This window comes from Ammodytes marinus (assembly GCF_949987685.1).
Source record: "Ammodytes marinus genome assembly, chromosome: 16".
Lineage (NCBI taxonomy): Eukaryota > Metazoa > Chordata > Actinopteri > Uranoscopiformes > Ammodytidae > Ammodytes > Ammodytes marinus.
This window is the reverse complement of record NC_137220.1, coordinates 21,283,080-21,304,868: the sequence shown is the minus strand read 5'-3', so window position 1 is coordinate 21,304,868 and position 21,789 is coordinate 21,283,080. Positions and strand designations below refer to the sequence as shown.

Below are 21,789 nucleotides of genomic sequence, written 5' to 3'. Positions count from 1 at the left end.
AAAGTGGATTAAGGTAATTCAACGCCCATACAGTGTTCCGCTTGAGCGCATTTGGCAGTGATCACAGGCAGGCCTACATCATGGGCCTACATGCATACAACTGCTGTTCCACGCCGAGGCATTTTGTCAACGGACCAGAAAAACCAACGCGCATGCGCAGTACTCACGAGGAAGTGCAGGGAGAGAAATTGGTGCACTTTTTTCAGCTGAGTAGGGATGTCAAAAGCTGCTGGATTGTTGTTCTTATCACTTGAACAACGTAAGATAAATAGTTCACAAATAACGGAGTAATAGTCTGTCTGAGGCGACGCATCACACATTTGAACATGCCTCGTAGAAAGGTAAGGCGGGGTGTTTGCTGCATACTGACACAACAACATAACGTCATAGCTAATGTTAGCAAAGGTAGAACGACGAAACCGCCTGCGAGCTGAAATACAACCATACAATATGGCGTTAGTAAGATGTGGGTGTGGGTTCTATCAATATCGGTAATGCACACATCTCTGAGCTGTGTTTTGTGTTGTGCTAAAAGCTACGCTAGCTAATGTTTATTGCTGAGTTCAAATAAATGTGTTGTTTAATAAGCATCGATTTTTCTTACAAGTATAGCTTTGACAATGAGTTATTTTAGCGGGTTATGTTCAGATTTGTACGGGCAGGCGTTGAGCTGCAAGACGTTTAAACCAGTTAATATTGGTAACGGCTCTAACTGATGAAAGGAACAGGCTGTTCTTTGAGTGCGAGGCAGGAACGAAGCGCCCGCACCAAAACAACGAGGTGATTGGACAGAATCGGGCCAAGCGTTACGCTCATTGGGCCGGCTCTCTCAGACACCACCTCCTCTCTAATGTGATTGGTCGTATGTAAATGAGGCGCTCCGCTTCTTGTTGTGAAGTTGTCAAATTCGCTTGAATCTAACGTGCGCGGGTGGTCCATGCTTCTGTGTTGAGGTGTATTTCCCCGTTTTTTTCTTTTATACTTTCTAATTACTCGTTACCGTCATTTAGTGCTATTGCATTGGGTTGCGTTTATTTGTTTAGGCCTAAGTTGGTAATGGACACGTAATAGCCTTTACACATGTGCATTCATGAATACATAAATTATTTGATTATTAACATTAATTAATTTATTAACACGGGGATAGGGAATTAAATTATATATAAAAACGTTTAAATACAAAATAATGATTGAGTGTTTTTATTTATTTACTCGACACAAATATACCTATGCTATAGGCCTATGTTTATATATAAATGAATATGGTTATAAGTTGTGTATGCCTATATTTATATATTGCCATTTTAATTGATGATGTAGCTCTCGATTATTATTTTCTTTGCTCAGTTTTCATTATGTTTCCCCCCTTGATGCCTAATTTACCCCCAGTGCATTATGTGTTATCGTATCTAAACTTCATTTCATGTTAACTCTTGGGTGTACATTTAATTTGGCATATTCATACATAGGCTACTGTAAATAATAAAACATATTAGATAGAGAAATATGCAAATTGTTATTTCACCATGAACTGATGTTATAGCCTTCTGTTGTAGATGGGATATTATTCCAGGGGGGTAGATGGGGCCCGAATGTGTTTTTTTTTTCCTCCAATGCAAATTGAATACTACTGGAGTCCCCTTACCCCACCCCCACTCGTCTATTTTGGTGTCGGGTGAGCCCTCACACGCCCCCAAAAGCACCATCATTCATTCCGTGAGCAGGCAGGCCCGCAGATGCGACATTTTATGCAGCAAAACAATCTTTATGAGACAATTCATGTTATAATTTGTTTTACCGAGATGTCAGACGCTGGCAACAGTCGACTTAACTGACTAAAAACTGGAAATTTTACCCGTAAGGTGACGTAGAGGAAAATTGGGGTTGTCACAATATGCAATCGGCTCTATTCGGTGACACCGGTCAGGTTTATTTTGAGTATGTATTGACAAGTCCATCGTGACAAAAGGGGGGTGCAGAGCCGGAGGAGATGTGGAGGGGGTGATGCTCCTCCTCCAGCATGGGATCTTTGTTGAATTATCCGCTGGTAAAGCATACAAAAAAAAAATCTTTACCCAAATCATTCTCAAAGAATATCTCTGACTGATCTGAGACGGTTGGAGTGGCTCTCCGGACTCGTATTTTGATAATTGCTCTTGTTTCCAGAGGACCGCAGGCAGCAGCTCGGACGGGACGGAGGATTCGGATTTTTCAGCCGACCACGAGCACACGGAAGCCTCCGAGAGTGCGCGCAGGCGCAGCAGCACGCGCCTGACCCGTGCGTCACTGCGCCTCAGCCAGAGCTCACAAGGTAAACATTGAAACATTTTTGCAACAAGAGAAAAAGCTTGAGTTCAAACAAGTTCATCTATTTCTTTATCTACATTTACATCTATTCAAGCATTTATATAGCCTACATTTATACCAATTGTAGGCTACATACCATTATTTTTTACATTTCAGTTATCTTGAAATAGTCCTGATAGCTTGGTTGATATATTTGTTGTGTTGTAGTAATGGCTTGGGTTGAACTTGAAGGTGTGATTTTCAAATTTCCTCAAATCAGCGAGATCTTCTGAAAATATCAGAGCTAAGGGACGGGTGAAGGCTGAATGTTCAATGGCATGCATTCTTTAGTCAAATGTCTTTAAATACTATTTAGCATAAGTATTTTTTATTCCTCCATTGTTGACATCCATGTTTACTTGCATGCTGTCTGCATTGGCCCTTTACCTGCAGGTTTATTTGGCCTGCCTCCTTAGCTTGTAAAGTATAATAGCCATCTAAGCATCGCTTTAGCTTTAGCAAGGCTTAGTATAGTGGACATAAGTGTTATTACATCTGTTTATTTTACAATGGCTAATTGCACCAAAGCAGGGTATTGCAGAACTTTGCTATTTTTCCCTTAAGATATTGTTCTATCTTATTTAGTTGTGTTTGATGCTCCACACCCATAATGAAATGTAGTCGTTACTAAATACTTTTTATTGACACATTTTGTGCATATATTTATTGTCAAGCCAGACATTTTCACATGCATGTGTAGGTTCATTTGAATGGGATGCCTTCATTCAGGGACCACGGGATTACTTTAAACCCCCCTTCACTTCAACATCTCAGCTGAAGCGATTATATATGGGCAGCCCTTTGAGCATGAATGGGTTCAGACAGCCTGACCTCCACACACACACACACACACACACACACACACACACACACACACACACACACACACACACACACACACACACACACACACACACACACACACACACACACACACACACACACACACACACACACACACACACACACACACAAACTCTGCTCCCACCCCCTGTGTGTGACCTCTTTCTGCCGTGGGTGCCAGAGGGGATTTACAGCAGAGGAAGAAAGGCCCACACTGTTTCCTCTGCCGTGTTGTTGCCGGGAGAAGTTGGCAGCGCTGGTCGTGGAATCAACACAGAGGCTTGTTTTTTCTCTCTCCGAAAAAAGAATTAGATTCAGACTGAGGTGCATTCTTCCTTTCTGTGGCGGGATTACTCTCTTCATAACCATTGAGGTCGTTCGCAACAAGTAACTCAACTGTTTTTTGAGGCAGACGTTTCCACCTTAGACTGTGAAGCAGAACTGCTTACAGACTAAAAAGTATTAGCAGTGAAACGTATCAAGAGTAAATCAGTATGTTAATGTATTGGATGAGTCTAATTAGGTCATTAAAGCTGCACACTTTAAATTCTAAAGCATTTTATTGGTTTATGTGGTTTAGCGTGTTTCACCGTGTTCTGCTCTTCTCCTCTCTTCTCCCTCTTCTCTTCTAGATAACGGTTGTTCAGTACGGAGCAGTTCTCCAGTGGCCACGGGTCCTGACCAAGGCCTGGCTTCAGCAGCAGAGGCAGCAGCAGCAGCAGCAGCAGTAGTAGTGGCAGCGTCGGTGTTCTCCGGGCGCAGGGTGACACGCAGCCAGCAGGGGGCGACAAACACTACAGCCAAAAAATACCCACTGCGGCAGAGCAGGTCCTCTGGCTCAGATACCGAGGCTCATGGTGAGACCAGCAGTGTTTTTCCCTGTATGTCCAAGAAATTGTATCCGTATCATGGTACGTTAGAGACATTTTAAACATATATGTATTTTTATTAAAGGTGCACTATGCAGTTTCAGAGGAGGGGGATTTGTTTACATGTATAGAGCCCGCAGATATATTTTTCCGCCACATGTAACTCTTAATATTGAATTATTCTATCCTCATAAATGAAAACAAAATTATTTTGATTGACCTGAAACCACACATTAGACTAGGTCTAAACAGTTAGACAAAACTGTGGGCCCTGCTGCTGTAAACAACAACAGTGAAACAGTAACTTTTCTGGTAGCTTTCTAACTTTCAAATAGTGAGGGAAGTTTGTTTATTCAGTGATGAGAATATACCTTTTAGAAAATGTTCACTTCTCTGACACCCAAAGTTACACAGTGCACCTTTAGAAGTGGAGGCTGTGAAGAGCATGCATACACTGAATAAGGAGGAAAAAAGCAAAAGCAGAAGCATTTGTTATAAGAGAGTAGAAAGGAAATGAGAGAGAAAAGACGGAAAGATGGAATGACATGAAGATATCATATGGTGGAGAAGAGGGGCGTCTGTCTCATGTTGCATTCATTGTAATGCAGTTCAGTCTGTGATCACAGTGTGTCCCAGATTATAAAGAAGACAAATATGTCTGAGAACATATCCTGGACTTGTGTTTGTGTCACCGCAACAAATAAATGACCTTACAGAGACCAGGATCTGTTGTCTAACTTCAAGACACTGGGGAATCATTAAAGCAGATCTGTCTGCGCTTAGGTTGTTTACTTATTCAATTTGATCTTTTATTGGCTTACCAATTTTAAGAGACTGAGTGATCTCCTGATGTAGGTTAAACGTGATTAATATATTTTTGATGGGGCACACAATATACATAGACATAGAAACTTTTAGCTTTTCTTCATTGCATTTTCTTTTTTTTCTTTGATGGTTCAGCCCCGTTATCAGTCATTATGACTACAAATAACTGTCTCAAACAAGGCTCCCGCTCCCCTTCCCTCACCTGGAGGGATAGGCTTCTCAAATCGCGTTGCTGCGCAGCGCCACACTGAAATCTGCGACCAATATGGATATGTGACCATAGAGCATGCACGCGTAAACCGAAAATCGGACTGGGTGTGCGACCAGACCAAACGCAGTAATAAAAACTATATAAAAACGTCTTTCTTTGCACTGATGGTCTCATTTGCTGTTAAAGGTAATTTATGATTATGAGAGGAAACATGAGGCTGTTTAAAAGATATTTAAATGTTACTCGTAGCCGCTTTAAGCTATTAAGTTATGTAATGTACTTTATTATTAACCTTGTTGTAAGAATCAAAGATAAAAGCATCAAATGCAAATATAAATATTATATGAAAAAATTATCTTAGGAAATGTTTTCTCGAGTTAGAAATTCTAGAATAGGCAGGATATTTATTACTCAAATTATTTTTTTTAAAACAACTGTGATTAGTTATTCTGATCACTCTATTATTTAGTCAGCCTTAAAAATGAGTGGTATTTAGGAATGATGTTTCTGGGGGCTAAACAGTTACTTTGAAACCGCCACAGTAATTGTTTAGCATTGACAGAGGTTTGCCCAACTCAGAGTTTACGAGTTTATCCTGACATCTTGAAAAAAGCAACCAGTGTGTCTGGAAAAACCCCAGAAAGGAAAGGAAATGAACTGCAACATGTCCTCCCACTCACCTGCCAGCCTCTCTGAGCTCACACACTGGCTTTCTGCTGCAGTGGCATCCATCTTTACTATTGGATTTCTCCGCTGGCAGCCATTGCCGCATGTGGTCACTTTAGAAACCTACAGAGATATCCCTGAAGATACTTTTAATCACAGGAAAAGTGGTAAAATATTTTGCAGGACTATTAAAAGCTACTTAACCCATTGATGACTATGGCAATCTAGGATGCATGTCCTTAATGCCTGAGGGTTTTCTGAAAAAATAGTACGAATTGTCAAGTCTACCAAAACCTTAATATCTGAGCCTGTGTAGCACATAGAAACATGAAATAAAATACATTTAAAAGTTAAGGTTCACAGGTTTTATTTAAACATGCTCCCTTAGCGCTTACAAACCAACAAATATTTCTAAAAATCGTCAAAATTAGATGAATTAGAAAAATATTAAATATTGTTAATAAATAGATGCAATGTGTTGTGTGATTTTCGTCAGTAGTCTATTGTAGACCTTGATTCTACGCACCAAACGCCACTAACTGTTCTGTCGCCGACATAGCTGGCGTATTTTTTTTATTATTTTGTTTTATTTTTATTTTATTTATTTTTTTGATTGACATGATTTTCGGCAAACCACACAACTTTTGGGTGGTCACGTGGTCTTAAAAAAAATCAACAAAACCCACCTCATGTGTATTTGAACCAATGACAGTGCATTATATGCTGGGAATGCCATGAAAATTAGATAAAGTAATAATGCTGCGCGACGCAGCATCAGGCAGGAGAGCCAATGTGGCATCGCGCAGCAGCCGTCATCAATGGGTTAAAAGGCAGATACTTTTTTTTTAATCATTGATGTTTTTTCTTTTAGTTGGGCATTTGTTGCTGTGCTGCTGTTATCCAACCTACCATTAACCACAATATGCAGTGTTGTTTGTGCTGGTAAAAACTTAATTTCAACTGCACAGATTCATTAAAAGCAAATGTATGTGTGGGCAAGCTGGAAAAGTACTTCTACTACCCCATAATTAATGTTTAATATAGTTTTTAACATCTCTATGTGCAACATTCTAATCTCGAATGTGTGCACTTTTTGACTTACCATTTTCAGCTAAAAATGTTCTTTCATTACTCTGTAAACCCCTGGCGTATACAGGGTTCGTACCTTAATACCGAAATGATTCCCTCTCATTCCCTTTGTCCTGATTGTCTCAGCAGACCTAAAGCAGAGGGCCGGCCGAGACGAGACCCCTCCCCGCACCCCGACAGGTAACGCCCAGTCGTCTGAGTCAGACATCGAGGTCTCCAGCCCCGGCAACCACCTGGTGTCTTCCAGCAACGACGTGGTCGTGTCACAGGAGGAGGACGAGAGATTGGCCAAAGAGCTGTCACTCAAAGAGGCCGCCGCCCACGACCTTTCCCACCGGCCCAAACGCCGCCGCTTCCACGAGAGCTACAACTTCAACATGAAGTGTCCCACACCCGGCTGCAACTCACTGGGTGAGGGCAGAAACACTGCAACCTTTAGCATTGGTGTTAGACATCCTGCAGAAAGGGTGCACAAACCCCTGACCTCTCTGCGTCTCCCTACAATCTTTCTGCTTGTCTTTTTTCTCTCAGGCCATCTAACAGGGAGGCATGAGAGACATTTCTCCATATCAGGATGTCCACTCTACCACAACCTCTCTGCTGATGAGTGCAAGGTACGCACCAACACACACACTCACAATTATACATCCACAGGGATTCCCAGGACAATAAGTGAGTGTGACACCGAATGCTATTTTTAAACTGAAAAATGTCCAGGGGGAAGCTCTGGCCTTTTAATGTGTTGTCACAGTTATCTTACAGTTTCTCCTCGTGTTATTTTCTGACAATTATCCACCACATTGAAGTAAAAAAAATATCTTTCATTTTTTTTGCTACAGTTGTGCTCTGTAGACTTTTATATAATTACTCATTAGTCAAACCCAAGTTTCCATGGTGAGGAACAACACCCTCCGATCAGGTTTTCAGGAGATGAAACCGAAGGAAACCAACACGCTCAAATTGAAGTTGTCAAGTAGCAAGAGTTCCAGGAATACGGAGGTTTGCCGCTACTGTTGCGGGGGTCGGTTGTGAGACGTTTGGTGGCAGACAGACCTGTGTTGATGTTTTGTCAGGGCAAGGCATCCACGCGCGACAAACAGACTGAGGAGAGGACGCTGTCACACCGCCAGGACGAGAACAGACACTCCACAAGAAACCAGGTAACTGACAAAACACTTGAGGAAGAAGGAGCAAGTTTATCAGAAAGGTTTAACACACGGCAACACATTCTCACATCTTAACTAGACAGATGCTCTTACACATTTAAAAACGTGCTGTCACTTCCTAGGAAGGTACGGTATACCAGGAATCCACTGAACTGATGTGTGTGTGTGTGTGTGTGTGTGCGTGGGGATTTCCCATACACTGCAGCATTACTGTAGCAGGGCCAGAGGCAATTTGAAGAGGGCTGTTGTAGGTTGAGTCAGGTTGTAGGTTGAGTGTGAAAGGTCTGATGTCAATTAAATAATGTATCTGACGGAAACAGAGCTCATTGATCAATTAGACTAGAATGAACCAAGAGTTAGACTACAAGACTGATTTCCATCAGTTGTCACTGTCCAGATGTTAGAAAAGCAATCATAAATCATGTGAGCTATCTTAATATAATTGATAAACACAAGATAAAAAAATAGTATAAAACAAAATAGTTCAGGACATTAACACCTTGTAGCTAGCAGTCAGGAAAAGAAAATTGATAAAAAGACAGATAATTATCTCGAAAAAATTGTAGTAATAAAATGTTTCGTAAATTTTTTTCATCATGATAAATTCTATCTAGCTCTGATGCAGGTACTTAAATGAGAAAGTTTAGTTTAGTATTTCTGAGAAAAAGGTACTAACCGATTGTGTTACATTGGACTTCATTGGCCATTGCTCACCAAGGAAAGGCGCTAAACATCTGCGTGACCGCTTAATAAAGTAGTGAACATGGAGTTCTGTCCTTATCTTTACTTCAACATTTGTGCTCGAAGGGTTCAGCACCCAGTTTTCTCATGTGAGTTTTTTTGAGCGCGTTATTTCCTATTCTTGACTTCATCGATTCAGCCACAGTGTATATGGCTCATTTCATTATGTTTATGGATCAGTGTAGCATCAGCATGTGGCAGGATTTCTTCAGATATAAGGCAAGTCATTTATACATAGTACTTATAATACTTACCAATTCTGAACCCTTAATTTCTGTGTTAATTTTTCAGTTTAACCAAATCATTTGTATGAACCGAAATTACTATAAATAGCAAGAAATAACTTCTTAATATGTTAACATCAGATATTTAACTGAAAGCTAGTAATCTAAGATTGCCATTGCCATACCAGTACCACTCCTGAAAGGTTAAGGCATTTGCAAAAACCAAAGTGAGGGCTCATGTTTGTCTCTGTGTGATCTCAGGCCCCTACGGAGCGCCAGCTTCGCTACAAGGAGAAGGTGACAGAGCTGAGGAGGAAGAGGAACTCAGGCCTCAATAAGGAGCAGAAAGATAAACACATGGTAAGTGGAGGAAAAGTGAATGTGTCCTAACTTTGCTTTACTCCTTTTATATATCTCTCTCCCCCCGCATCCTGTCTACATTCAACCTGTATAGAGTTTGTACAGAGCCTGAAAAGTTTGGAAAATGCTTGATTTTAGATTTTGGTGTTTACGAGGTTGGAAATTTGCTTGCCTTGCACATTACTTGAAAATGCTGATTTTCTTCATATTGACCAGACTGTCCATAAAAATACTGTGTAGTCAACAAAAAACAGATTTCCTTTTTTAAAACCTTAATGCTGACTGTCATTTTATTCAAAGTTATGATCAGAGGTGTTTTTAAATAAAAATAAAAAAAAGATTTTTCTTCAATACCTTCCATGTTACGTGAACAAGTACATGAAAATCAGCCACAGAAAAACACATGACACACCTTTTTTAAAAATGATTTTAGTGCATATATACTATATTATATTAAACTCCACGTGTTTTCCTTCAACAGCTTTATTAAGTGATTGTCAATATACATTATACTTAAAGCTTCAGGGTCCTTGAAGGTTTTTTTTTATCTTGGAAAAGTGCTTGAATTTCACCCTTTTTAAAAAGCCTTTATGAGCCCTGCTTGTAGACCCAACATAGTATCATGAAAGTATTTTCTCCTGTCCCTATCAGGAGCACCGGCATAGCCACGGGGCGAGCAGGGAGCCACTGCTGGAGAACATCACCAGCGACTACGACCTCGAGCTGTTCAGGAAAGCGCAGGCACGTGCCTCGGACGACCTTGTAAGAGAGAAAGCTCATCGTCACCTCCCTCCCTTACTCCTTTTTCCTTCCCTTTCTTTTCTTTTAATTTACCCCCACCCCTGCCTTAATCCCCCCCCCACCCCTCTTTTCTGCAATATTCCTCTTCTTCTCTGTTTCAGTCAGCACACTCTCCTCTGCAGCCACAGAAGGAGGCTGACATATCTTTGGTAGTTTGGACAAATCCCTTCCTGTTTGTCTTTTCTTCTTCTTCTTCTTCTTCCTCCTTGTTACTTTGTGACCCGTTCAGATGACACGCTCTCTTTAAATGATCCCAAAGTTGGTTATGAACTCATATCATATACAGTACAAACTTTATATAATTTGTTGCTCCAGACAGGTTATCCATAATTTCTCTATATTTATTTCTCGTTGGCAAAGTAATGTTATCATTGCAGGTTAATGCAGCTAGTCTTAAATGATCTGAAATCCACTTTCCATCCATTCACAGCCTTAAATTACTTTTACACCCTTGAAGTCTTTAATCAGTTTCAAAGACGTGGAAATCTTACTGTGCACTATTTCCACAATTTTTCTATTTTCTGTTTGCAGCTGAAAAGGTCTTAAACATCCTTGCAGACAGAATGTAAACAGTCACTGTTGTAACTTCATATAGAACCTTTCATTCATTCCTCACTCACCCGGCCTATATTTTCTTCCTGCATATGTTTATTGCTACATTTTTCAAACGTTTTTGTGACTGGTTGCCTCCACTGAGGCACGTTTTCTTAATTGTGATGTATGGTTCAGCTAATCCTCTTCCCTGAGTAATAGAGATCTTTCCTCTTTCTCCTCTCTCTCCTCTGCCTGCCCGGCCCGCTCTTCTTGTCCTCCTTTCCTTCCTCTCTCTCTCTCTCTCCCTCCTTTCCTGTACAGGAGAAGCTACGTCTGGCGGGCCAGGTGCCGGAGGGCAGCAACATGATAAAGACCATCGTGTTCGGCCGCTATGAGCTGGACACTTGGTACCACTCTCCATACCCGGAGGAGTACGCACGCCTGGGGAGGCTCTACATGTGCGAGTTCTGCCTCAAGTATATGAAGAGCCAGACCATTCTGCGCAGGCACATGGTAAGAAAGACAGCCCGGTCTGTTCAGGAAATCACATGAACGTTCTGCTTATGTGATGTGATGATGCAAAATAATACTAGTAAAAAAACAATCCCAAATCTGTTCACTACAGGGTAAACTATTGAGTATCAGTGAGTGAGTGAGTGAGTGAGTGAGTGAGTGAGTGAGTGAGTAAGTGAAGGAGGGACTGATTTCAGATGCAGGTTTGGTAAAGGGTCGGCACTTTTATCTCTGCTGAAATGTCTCTGATGCAGAACCAAAAGGATGGACGTGTCTAGTCTTGAAAATGTACTGTTGCACAAAAACTCTGTTCAAACTATACCCTTACAATCTCGATGCCTAAGGGCATGTAAGACTTGATTCAGATAGATTGTGTACCTTTGCCCTTGTGATGGGGTTCACACTATTTCTCTAACGGAGTGAAGGCGGGTAAAAGTCCTTCTTCTAAACTGACTGCTGGTTGTGTAGATTTCAGACAAATACATCGTCACAACGACACTGTTACCTGTAGAATACTATCATCTAACATCAGTGGGAAGAGCCCACTAGGTGTAAAGGAGCTCTTCGCTGGTTTTACACATGAAGTTAAAGAGGACAGCCAGAAGCCAGTCTTTGTGGGGGAATAAAAACGAAGAACAGACTAGAGATGTGAATTGAATCTTAAAAAGTGTTGTTTTTTTCACACTACAGAATGGCCATGCGAAACTAAAAGGGAAATAGTTGTCTTTACTTGTATTCAAAACTAACCACCTCTGCTCCCTCTCCTCTCTGTTGCACAAAGGCCAAGTGTGTTTGGAAGCATCCTCCAGGTGACGAGATCTACAGGAAGGGGAACATCTCTGTCTTTGAGGTGGACGGAAAGAAGAACAAGGTAAAGGAGCGCTGCACCACTCCCCCTGACCTGCACACTGCCATGATGCACCACATTCTCCTCACTGCTCAAACCTGTCGGAAATTGCTTCTTTCTTACTTAGACTGTGTTTCGAAAAAGCTATACTAACATCCTCCCTCCTACATACACACACTGGGGGCGGCAGTGGCGAAGTGGGTAGGGATCAAATTCTAATGTGTGTGCATGCTCTTCCCCATAGATTTACTGTCAAAACTTGTGCCTGCTGGCCAAACTCTTCCTGGACCACAAGACACTGTATTACGACGTGGAACCTTTCCTCTTCTATGTCATGACCGAAGCTGACAACACAGGCTGCCATCTAGTCGGATACTTCTCCAAGGTGAACGGAATGTACATAAAACGTTAAAGTACAGTTTCCCACATTCCCCCCCCCCAAAAAAATCACAGTGTTTGACAAACTTCTTTTTGGAAGTTGCGGAATATTAAATAACTTTACGACTGGGTCATTTTAAAGAAATTTTCTACAATGTATATTTTTCTAACTAACGTCTGTGACACTCGTCCCGCAGGAGAAAAACTCTTTTCTGAATTACAACGTGTCCTGCATCCTCACCATGCCACAGTACATGAGGCAGGGCTACGGCAAGATGCTCATAGACTTCAGTGAGTACATACACCCAGTGTGTCCATGCATGTGTGTGTGTGTGTGATTTTGTCTCACAAACTTACACCTGGCCAAGGAATATTGCACAGCACAATAACGCTGGATTTAAGAGGCTGCCTGAAGCACTCAGTCTTTTGAGAAAAAACATGAAAAGTCTGTGCTGTCTTTCATTTGTTTTCTTTTTGATGTTCCAGTATGTTTCTCTATTCTTTTCTCTTTTTTCTCAGTGGTAGAAGGGAATGCTTCAAGGTGCACTATGCAATTTCATGGGAGGGTGATTTGTTAACATTTGCAGAGCCTGTCCTTATCGACATGTCCTTCTTACTATTGGATCATTCTATCATCATAAATGGAAACTAAATTATATAGAGGAACCTGGAACCAAACGTAAGACTAGAAAATGTTTGTAAACAAAACTGTGGGCCCGGCTGCTGTAAACAACAGTGAAAGACTAACTTTAAAGGTGGTTTTCTAACTTCAAACAGGGTTCCAGGGGTCACATTTTCTCGTAAGGAAAGTTCTCATTGCTGTATGTTTGAGGTGGTGGTCGGAGGGGCCGTTGGCGCTGAATGGCAGCCACGCTTCCGTCAGTCTGCCCCAGGGCAGCTGTGGCTACTATGGTAGTTTACCACCACCAGTATGACTGAGTGTGAACGAATTGAACCAGGAAATGTAAAGCGTCTTTGAGTGCCTAGGCAATAAAGCGCTATATAAAACCTATCAATTAATTATTATTATATATTATGAGAATATACCTCAGAAAACTTTCATTTCTCTGTCACACCCAAAGTAACATAGTGCACCTTTTAAGGCAGAGTATAGCCACCAACCAATAGAAAAAAAAAATTCTGATGTGTCCTTTAAGGTTACCTGTTGTCCAAGGTGGAGGAGAAGGTGGGTTCACCCGAGCGCCCCCTGTCTGACCTGGGCCTTATCAGCTACAGAAGTTACTGGAAGGAGGTGCTGCTGCGCTACCTCAACAACTTTCAGGGCAAGGAGATCTCCATCAAAGGTCAGAATGTGCACCTGTAATGCTGGGAGAAGACATGTTGCATCCAGACCACTCATTAGGGGGAAAGTCTTTCAAATAAACAGCGATGAATCAGATGGATCAATAAATCCAATAGGAATGTCTTTAGTTTTACAGGTATTTGTCACTCAGTCAGCGACATTCACGTCCGACATTTACGTATTCATACAGTCCCCTACAAAAGTATTGGAACAGTGAGACCAATTCATTTATTTTTGCTGTAGACTGAAAACATTTGGGTTTGACACCAAAAGATGAATATGAGACAAGAGATCAACATTTCAGCTTTCATTTCCAGGTATTTACATCTGGATCTGATACACAACACATAAGATAGCATTATTTTTAAAGAAACACCACATTTTTAGGCGAGCAAAAGTATTGGAACAGATAGACATAAAATAAATTAAAGTGAATAAAACTTAATATTTTGTTGCAAATTCTTCTCTTGCAATAACTGCATCAAGCCTGTGACCCATTGACATCACAAAACTTTTGCATTCTTCTTTTGTGATGCTTTTCCAGGCTTTCACTGCAGCCTCTTTCAGTTGTTGTTTGTTTCTGGGGCTTACACCTCTTTAGCAAGTAAAATGCCTGCTCTATAGGATTTAAGTCTGGATACTGACCTGGCCAGTCTAAAACCTTCTATTTCTTGCCCCTGATTAACTCCTTTGTCGTTTTGCAGTGTGTTTTGTGTCACTATCTTGCTGCGTCATGAAGGATCTTCCAATCAGTTTGGTTGCATCTTTCTTTAAATTGGCAGACAAAATGTTTCTGTAAACTTCTGAGTTCATTTTGCTGTTGCCATCATGTGTTACATCATCAATGAAGATTAATGAGCCCATCTGAGAAAAAGCCATGCAAGCCCAAGCCATGACATTGCCTCCACCGTGTTTCACAGATGAGCCTGTATGTTTGGGATCATGAGCAGATCCTTTCTTTCTCAAAACTTTAGCCTTTCCATCACTTTGGTAAAGGTTCATCTTGACAACAACACAGTAAAACATGATGGCGGCAGCAAAATGAACTCAGAAGTCTACAGAAACATTTGGTCTGCCACTTTAAAGAAAGATGCAACCAAACTGATTGGAAGATGCTCTATCATGCAGCAAGATAATGATCAAAAAAAACTGCAAACACAACATAGGAGTTCATCAGGGGCAAGAAATGGAAGCTTTTAGACTGGCCAAGTCAATCTCCAGACTTAAACCCTATAGAGCATGCATTTTACCTGCTAAAGAGGAGACCGAAGGGAGTAACCCCCCAAAACAAACAGCAACTGAATGAGGCTGCGGTGAAAGCCTGGAAAAGCATCACAAAAGAAGAACGCAAAAGTTTTGTGATGTCAATGGGTCACAGGCGTGATGCAGTTATTGTAAGCGAAGGATTTGTGACAAAATATTAAGTCTTATTAATTTTAATTTATTTGAGGTCTATCTGTTCCAATACTTTTGCTCACCTTAAAATGTGGTGTTCCTTTACAAAAAATGCTATCTTATGTGTTGTGTATCAGATCCAGATGTAAATATCTGGAATTGAAAGCTGAAATGTTGATCTCTTGTCTCATATTCATATTTTGGTGTCAAACCCAAATGTTTCCAGTCTACAGCAAAAATAAAGGAATTGGCCTCACCGTTCCAATACTATTGTAGGGGACTGTATATATGAATTTACGGCATTAAAGTATTTTTTTTTATTCTAAAAGCACTAATTATAAATACCACACTATGCACTGTGGCATTTCAGATAATTTCATTTGTCAACTACAACTGACTTATATTGCACTTAGTTTTAGATGTACTAAGTTATTATAAATAACTGTTACTCACTGCAATTTAAAAATGTAATTGTGACGCATAATAAAAGAGGCAGCCAGCACCTCAGATATTAGACTGTGACAAAACACTCAGTTCGTATCCAAGCTTCTTTTTGTCTTCCTTTTTCTTTTGAGCTCAAGTTCTCTTTTCTTTTCTTCTGAAACATTGTCTGTTGTATCGAGATTGTTTTCATGATCAGACGCAGTAATACAAATCCGTCCCAGTCTGCGTTCAGAATTCGACCGCTATCTGCCCACCATTCAAAAGCTTTTGATTACCGTAGTTCTAACTACACCGCAGTGTTTGTACATTTCAATTCATAAAGAGCTGTGTTCATACTGAAGAAGTGGAAGTTTTTTTAATATCGATTGGTTTTTCAATTGCATAGAAACTGCACAAGCCACAACAACAATGCTGCTTTGGTGATTTCTGATTTCTTTTGATATTACTGTGAATATGTAACTTCATAGAGGAAGGATCCTTGATGGAAGTCAGTCAGTGAAGTCAGTGAGTATCATCACTGTTCTCTATGATGATGAACTATCACTGACCTCGGAGAATAGCTCATTCTGTTGTCGTTGATGAATAAATAAATAATAATAAAATAACCAGTTTGCATTAGGCATATAAACATTAACAGAGGATGAATTGTTATACCTTTGATGATCCCTTAACATTCTAGCATCAGGTCATAATTTAAATGTGCCCAGTACTTTGGTTTATGACATTAGCCTAGGCTAAACTTCTCAGTTAATTGCCAAATAGCAAAAGCTAGCAGTCGATTACGCTAAGGCAAGCTGTTGATTATAGTAAACATTATACCTGCTTACTATACTATTATAGTCCAAAATGATTGGAAATGCGTCTGAGCAGTCTTCTCCAGTTGCCTGGCAACCACATTTTGGTAACAAGACTCCAGAAAGTTACTGCGTCAGAGCCAAGAAATAGTCTGTGGCACAATACATTTATTTTCTATACGGGATATTACACACAGGCACAGGATTATGTTCCCTTTGGACGGTGCCAGGCTATAATTTTCCCTCCGTTTCCAGTCTTTATGCTAAGTGGCTATTCGTGGTATCTACTGAATATACTATGCTGCTATGAGAGTGGTAGCAATATTCTCATCCAACTGTTGGCTAAAAGGCATATTTCAGCAGAGCCCCACTGTGCCTAAGTACAGCTTTTAAAAATCTCTTCTCCAAACTCTCCCTCGTGTCTTGTCTTCACAGAGATCAGTCAGGAGACGGCAGTGAACCCAGTGGATATCGTCAGCACACTGCAGTCCCTCCAGATGCTCAAATACTGGAAGGGAAAGCATCTGGTTTTAAAGAGACAGGTATAGGAAACCAAACAATTCCATCTCTTTCCTGCTGTTCGGTTCATTTGGTAGAAAATCCTCAACTGGCTGGTACCTGCTGCTTATTAAGTTATTGTTCATTTTAAAACTCTTACAAAGGTCCTGAAGGAAGCATATTTCAGATCTCTCACATAGCTCAACACTAAGATGCATGTTTCTTCCTGTAGGACCTCATCGACGACTGGAAGGCCAAGGAGACCAAACGTGGTAACAGCAAGACCATCGACCCCACAGCCTTAAAATGGACTCCGCCTAAAGGGACGTAGAGGAGCTTCCTTTCACACATTTCAAACACACACACACACACACACACACACACAGATCCTCCTCCACACACTGGCATGCTCACACACCCTGAGCCTAAACTCTCACACACCCTCTTGTACAAAGCGCTTTCGGTGGCCAGCAGCCGTTACTTAGTTACTCTGGGTTCAGCAGTCATCGTCATGGCTCGGTTAATTAACTTCAGTCCAACAAACAACAACAACATTTCATCACTGATGCCTGTCCAGACTGACTACAGAAAACACTATTAAGAGAACAATAGAAGGGGCTGCATTTCCTTAACATCCTTTTAAATGACAAGCTCAGTGGTATGGATTGTTCAATATTAGATAAATAAATACTCACAGGAATACATTGTATTAAATATATAAATCAAACAATTATTTTTGTGAAATAAATATTATTATAGAATGTTATTTCACCATTACTTTTCTCACAACACCTTAGTCTTATAGTACTTTTTCTCAGCCTCCTGCCTCTCAAGATAGCGATTTTGACAACTGCTTCCAAATTAAGCCGGTTAGCTCCTGATAGCTGCAGCAGCAACAATGTCAAAAAGTCATTCGGAGTCAGCCCACGAGAGGCTGCTGCTGTAAATAAGCCCACTACGATGTGTCGTTATTATGACAAGTGGCATTATGGAATAAAAAAGCAGATATGACGTACAACTCTGTGTCTGTAGGGGTGAAGTGTGCATTTTGAAAAAAAATTAAAAATAAAGGGTCGATGAAATTCTATTTTAAGTGAATGATGAAAAAAAAAACATTTCTCAATGATGAGTGTAGTGACAAATTAATTTATATGTGTTTTACAGTTTGTATTAATGTGATCATTTATTTCACAATGTCTATTTCTTTAATATTCAACACTCTGGACATTCATCATTTATGTTTTGCTTTGCAGAATAATGAGGTAATGTCAGTCTACACATATAATATCTCTTCCACTTCATTTGTTATCTGAAAAGTGAAAGTAATTGCGCGCCTCCTCCCCAGCCGCTCGTTTAGCACAGAGCACCAGGCACACCCACTAATCCCATTTGCGACGGCCGGTGTTGGAACCTGCGCCGCATTTCATTCTGTTGCCGAGACGGTCGACACGAGGCAGGCCGGCACGCACGCACGCTGACTCATGCAACGGGTTTTTGGCCAGACGCAGGGCAGCTGGCTGTGATTAAACAGGCATAAGGTTTCTATGAATAGAAGCCCTGACCTCCATTAAACACTCAGGTCACATGAACAACTAAAGTGTTTACTATTCTATGTCGGGAACAGAAGTGCAGACAGCTTAGAGATGTTACATGAGCATTTCTGTTAAAAAATGGTCTCAGGTCATTTTGTCTCACAGTGACGGTGGCTGATCTGAACCCAGAGCAATTCAAAAACCCAGTGTCTCTCTTGCAACAAACACACACATTGTGTCCAGTATTCAACCCGTCAGTTAGTCAGGAAGCTATAGCTGCCATTGGTTCGTTTGGAGCGTGTTATGTCACCGGTACATGACCTACGTACAGTACCTGGATGTGTTTGGTCACAACCAGTCTTCCCTTTGATTTTTTTTTCAAGCTTTTATCTTTGTGACGGCTACTGTGTGGTTTCATTACGTCCGCCATTCTATTGTAATAGTAAAAGAACATGGGGGGAATCTCCGCTGTTAGGAGTGTTTAAGTTGGCAAACGCGTTGGTGTTTTCTTTTTCGTTTTGAAGTTCTCAATGATATTTTATACTTTTTCTACCTCTAAGGTTAACCACTGTACAAAAGCTACAACGGCTCATTTTAAGCTCCTTTTGTTTTCATTGTTTTAGTATTCTGTGTGTTAACATGTTAAACTATGTAGCTGTGTTCAGCCTACAATGTTTTTGTTTTACCTAGATTTTAAAAAACATATGCTATTTATATTCTTTAAAGAAAAATGTTAACTACGTAGAACGTCAAAGTCTGGTAGAGGTATGTCTACTCTATAAGACCTGTTTCCTTGTGAATATAAATATTTATCTCAAATTTTATGTAGATTTGAATGTGTAGAAGCTCTCGAAAGGTACAGTTGGGAGAATCCGGGGCACCCCACCGTTAAGAAAAGAAATAACACAGACAATGACAGTAGACATTTACATTATGTAAGGTTTATCTCCTGTGATCAAAAGTGTCATATTGATTTAATCAAAACATGTCACTTTTGCACATTGTCATTACTTGTTACCACCACACTTGCTGCTGTAAGCAGTCAGGATACAAGCACACGCTTTCTATGTAACCATAGCATGGTCAGCAGCACCTTTCTGTCATTTTTGTTTTGTTCTTTTTAGCCCACATTTCTTTGATTGAAAACATTTAATTGACAATCTCCGTTTTTGTATTGTTTTTGATCAACATGTTAACTGTACTACCAGCTATTAAGATTTGTTGAAAGGAATAGTTCAACATTTTGGGAAATAAGCATATTTACTTTTTGACGAGAGTTAGATAAGAAGATTGACACCACTCTTATGTTTGAACTATTAATGAAACTACTGTTAGCTTAGCTGAGCACACATACTGTAAACAGGGGGAAACTGCTAGCCTGGCTCCAACACATTACCCTCTGTAAAACAACAAGTTGTTGTTTTAGCACTTTGGTTTTTGTACTTACGTAATGTGTTAAATTGGTGACCTTAAAATGTGCTTTTTGCTAAGTTTGGACATGGCCAGGCTAGCTGTTAACCTCTTTATGATATGCTAAGCTAAGTGGCCAGTGCTGGTAGCTACGTATGCTTCATGCAGATGTGGTATCAATCTCCTAGTCTAACGATTGGCAACAACGCAAATAACTGCATTGGCCAAAAATGTCCCAACTATACCATGTCAACAGTGTGTGAATAATGTCAACGCTTTGACATTAGTTTGCTGTGAAATTCGAGATGTGTGGCCAACACTGTCAAATTGAATCATATATGATTTGCTAGATTGCTTCTTTTTTTCTCTTTCGTAGCTTTTGTGTGAAAATTTCACGTCCTTCACAGAATCCAGCCCTGACTCCCATTTCCTTTTCTCCATTCAATGTATACAAAACGTTGCCTTTTAAATCCTGTAAGGTTGAAGATGTTTTTCCTTTGTGTATCTTTTTTTCCTTTATTTTTTTATGGTGACGTTTTCTTTCTACCATCTGTAGATATATTTATCTGTTTTACGTGTTTATATTTTCTCTAAGCCTTCTGTTTTTTTCTGTTTTTGTCTTTTTCTTCTTCTTTTTTTTTTACTCACAAGTGGGTTCCAGAGTCACTGCACTGACCTAGAGACTTTAAATCAATACAAACAGGCCTGTAGCTTAAAGGACTGCTGTTATCCTTTTGGCGCCTGCTATCAATACAGCTCTCTGAAATGTGCTCATGACTGTCGTGAGTGTAGACCAGTTTTTATTATATATTTATATTTAATTTACCTTACCATTTTTAAGTGCATTTACAGGGAAGTGCACTTAGTTTTTGAAAAGTCCAACCATGACTTTACATTAACATATTATATTACCTGTGTAGGTATCATGGATTGAAAATGATTTCAGTCCCTCCGAAATTAAAGAGGATAGGCGTCTTTTATGGGGTGGGCTGCCGGTTTTTTTACTGACATTTAACATAGGCTACTAGAGAAAATAGGTAAACATTTATATTCACCCAGTAGCAGAAAAGAGACCTGAATGTAACATTTTAAAAAGGCTCATTATACCCTTAAATTACAACTTTGTAAAAAAAGAAAAAAGATCCCTCGAATATGTTTAACATCACAAATCAATCAAGTTTAATCACATGAACGTCTGAAAGGGATTTTGTTACGTCTGTCTGGAAGTTTTTTTTATTTCTCATTCATGTTTCACCCCGTTGTCTTGCTGTGTTTCCTCCGTGCCAGTGGCAGCTATAGACGGGGCAGCTTCACAGCACCTTGCTTGTTATTAAACAGTCTGAATAGTGTCACAGTAGACTTTAGAGACAAACCACAAGCATTCCATCACCTTCCGTTGGCCCACCTCTAGTGAGCCTACAGCAGCACTTTCCATGCACCCCGCTTCCTTATTAAAACTGCACACTCAAAGCAGAGACACACTATAAAGTAGCGTGGCATGGATATGTAGCCGAGTTGTGCTTTTTGTACTTGCTTCTCCCTCTTCCCTTTTCTCTCTCCAATAAATGCAAATGGTGAAACACACGGAGAGCTTTGGCTGATTTGTTCTTTGTGCAATGGCATGAATGGTCAGTTTGTATTTTAGGATTATTGTATGGACAATTGGCTCACCACTTAATAGCAGCTGCCCCTGAAGTGGACTTTAACATGTTAACCAGACACAATCTTCAGGGACGCCATGTGTAAAAAACTAAAAAAACTAAAACAAAGTTTACGTCAGCTGAACAAGGACATAATGTTGCATTTATTTTCAGGGACAGTTATGCATTGCACTGAGGCTACTCTTAATTGTAAGTGTTCAGACTTGGTCCCAAAAAACATCAGGTAGACATGATTGCAATCCTTATTTTACAAAAGGAGTCACTGTAGTCAATCATGCTTAGCCTACACTTATTTAATAAACGTTACTTTTTTGCCAAGAATTTTAGGACAATCTTTAA

General features: G+C 40.2%; 2 protein-coding genes across 2 annotated transcripts in view; both read left to right on the top strand.

Moving 5' to 3' along the window:
- LOC307262849 (histone H3.2) overlaps positions 1–21,789 on the top strand; it is a gene marked incomplete at its 3' end in the record, with an annotated part of 70,498 nt that overhangs the window by 16,647 nt on the left and 32,062 nt on the right. The gene's annotated exons all lie outside the window — the stretch shown is intronic.
- LOC307262286 (histone acetyltransferase KAT7-like) lies at positions 187–21,288 on the top strand. The gene is made up of 15 exons (XM_080043119.1): positions 187–341; positions 2,167–2,311; positions 3,822–4,046; positions 6,979–7,260; positions 7,381–7,463; positions 7,923–8,009; positions 9,242–9,340; positions 9,992–10,102; positions 10,997–11,188; positions 11,970–12,059; positions 12,280–12,420; positions 12,611–12,704; positions 13,571–13,717; positions 16,785–16,891; positions 17,080–21,288. The coding sequence occupies exons 1-15, from the start codon at positions 327–329 to the stop codon at positions 17,176–17,178; spliced, it is 1,917 nt and encodes a 638-aa protein (XP_079899245.1). The 5' UTR covers positions 187–326; the 3' UTR covers positions 17,179–21,288.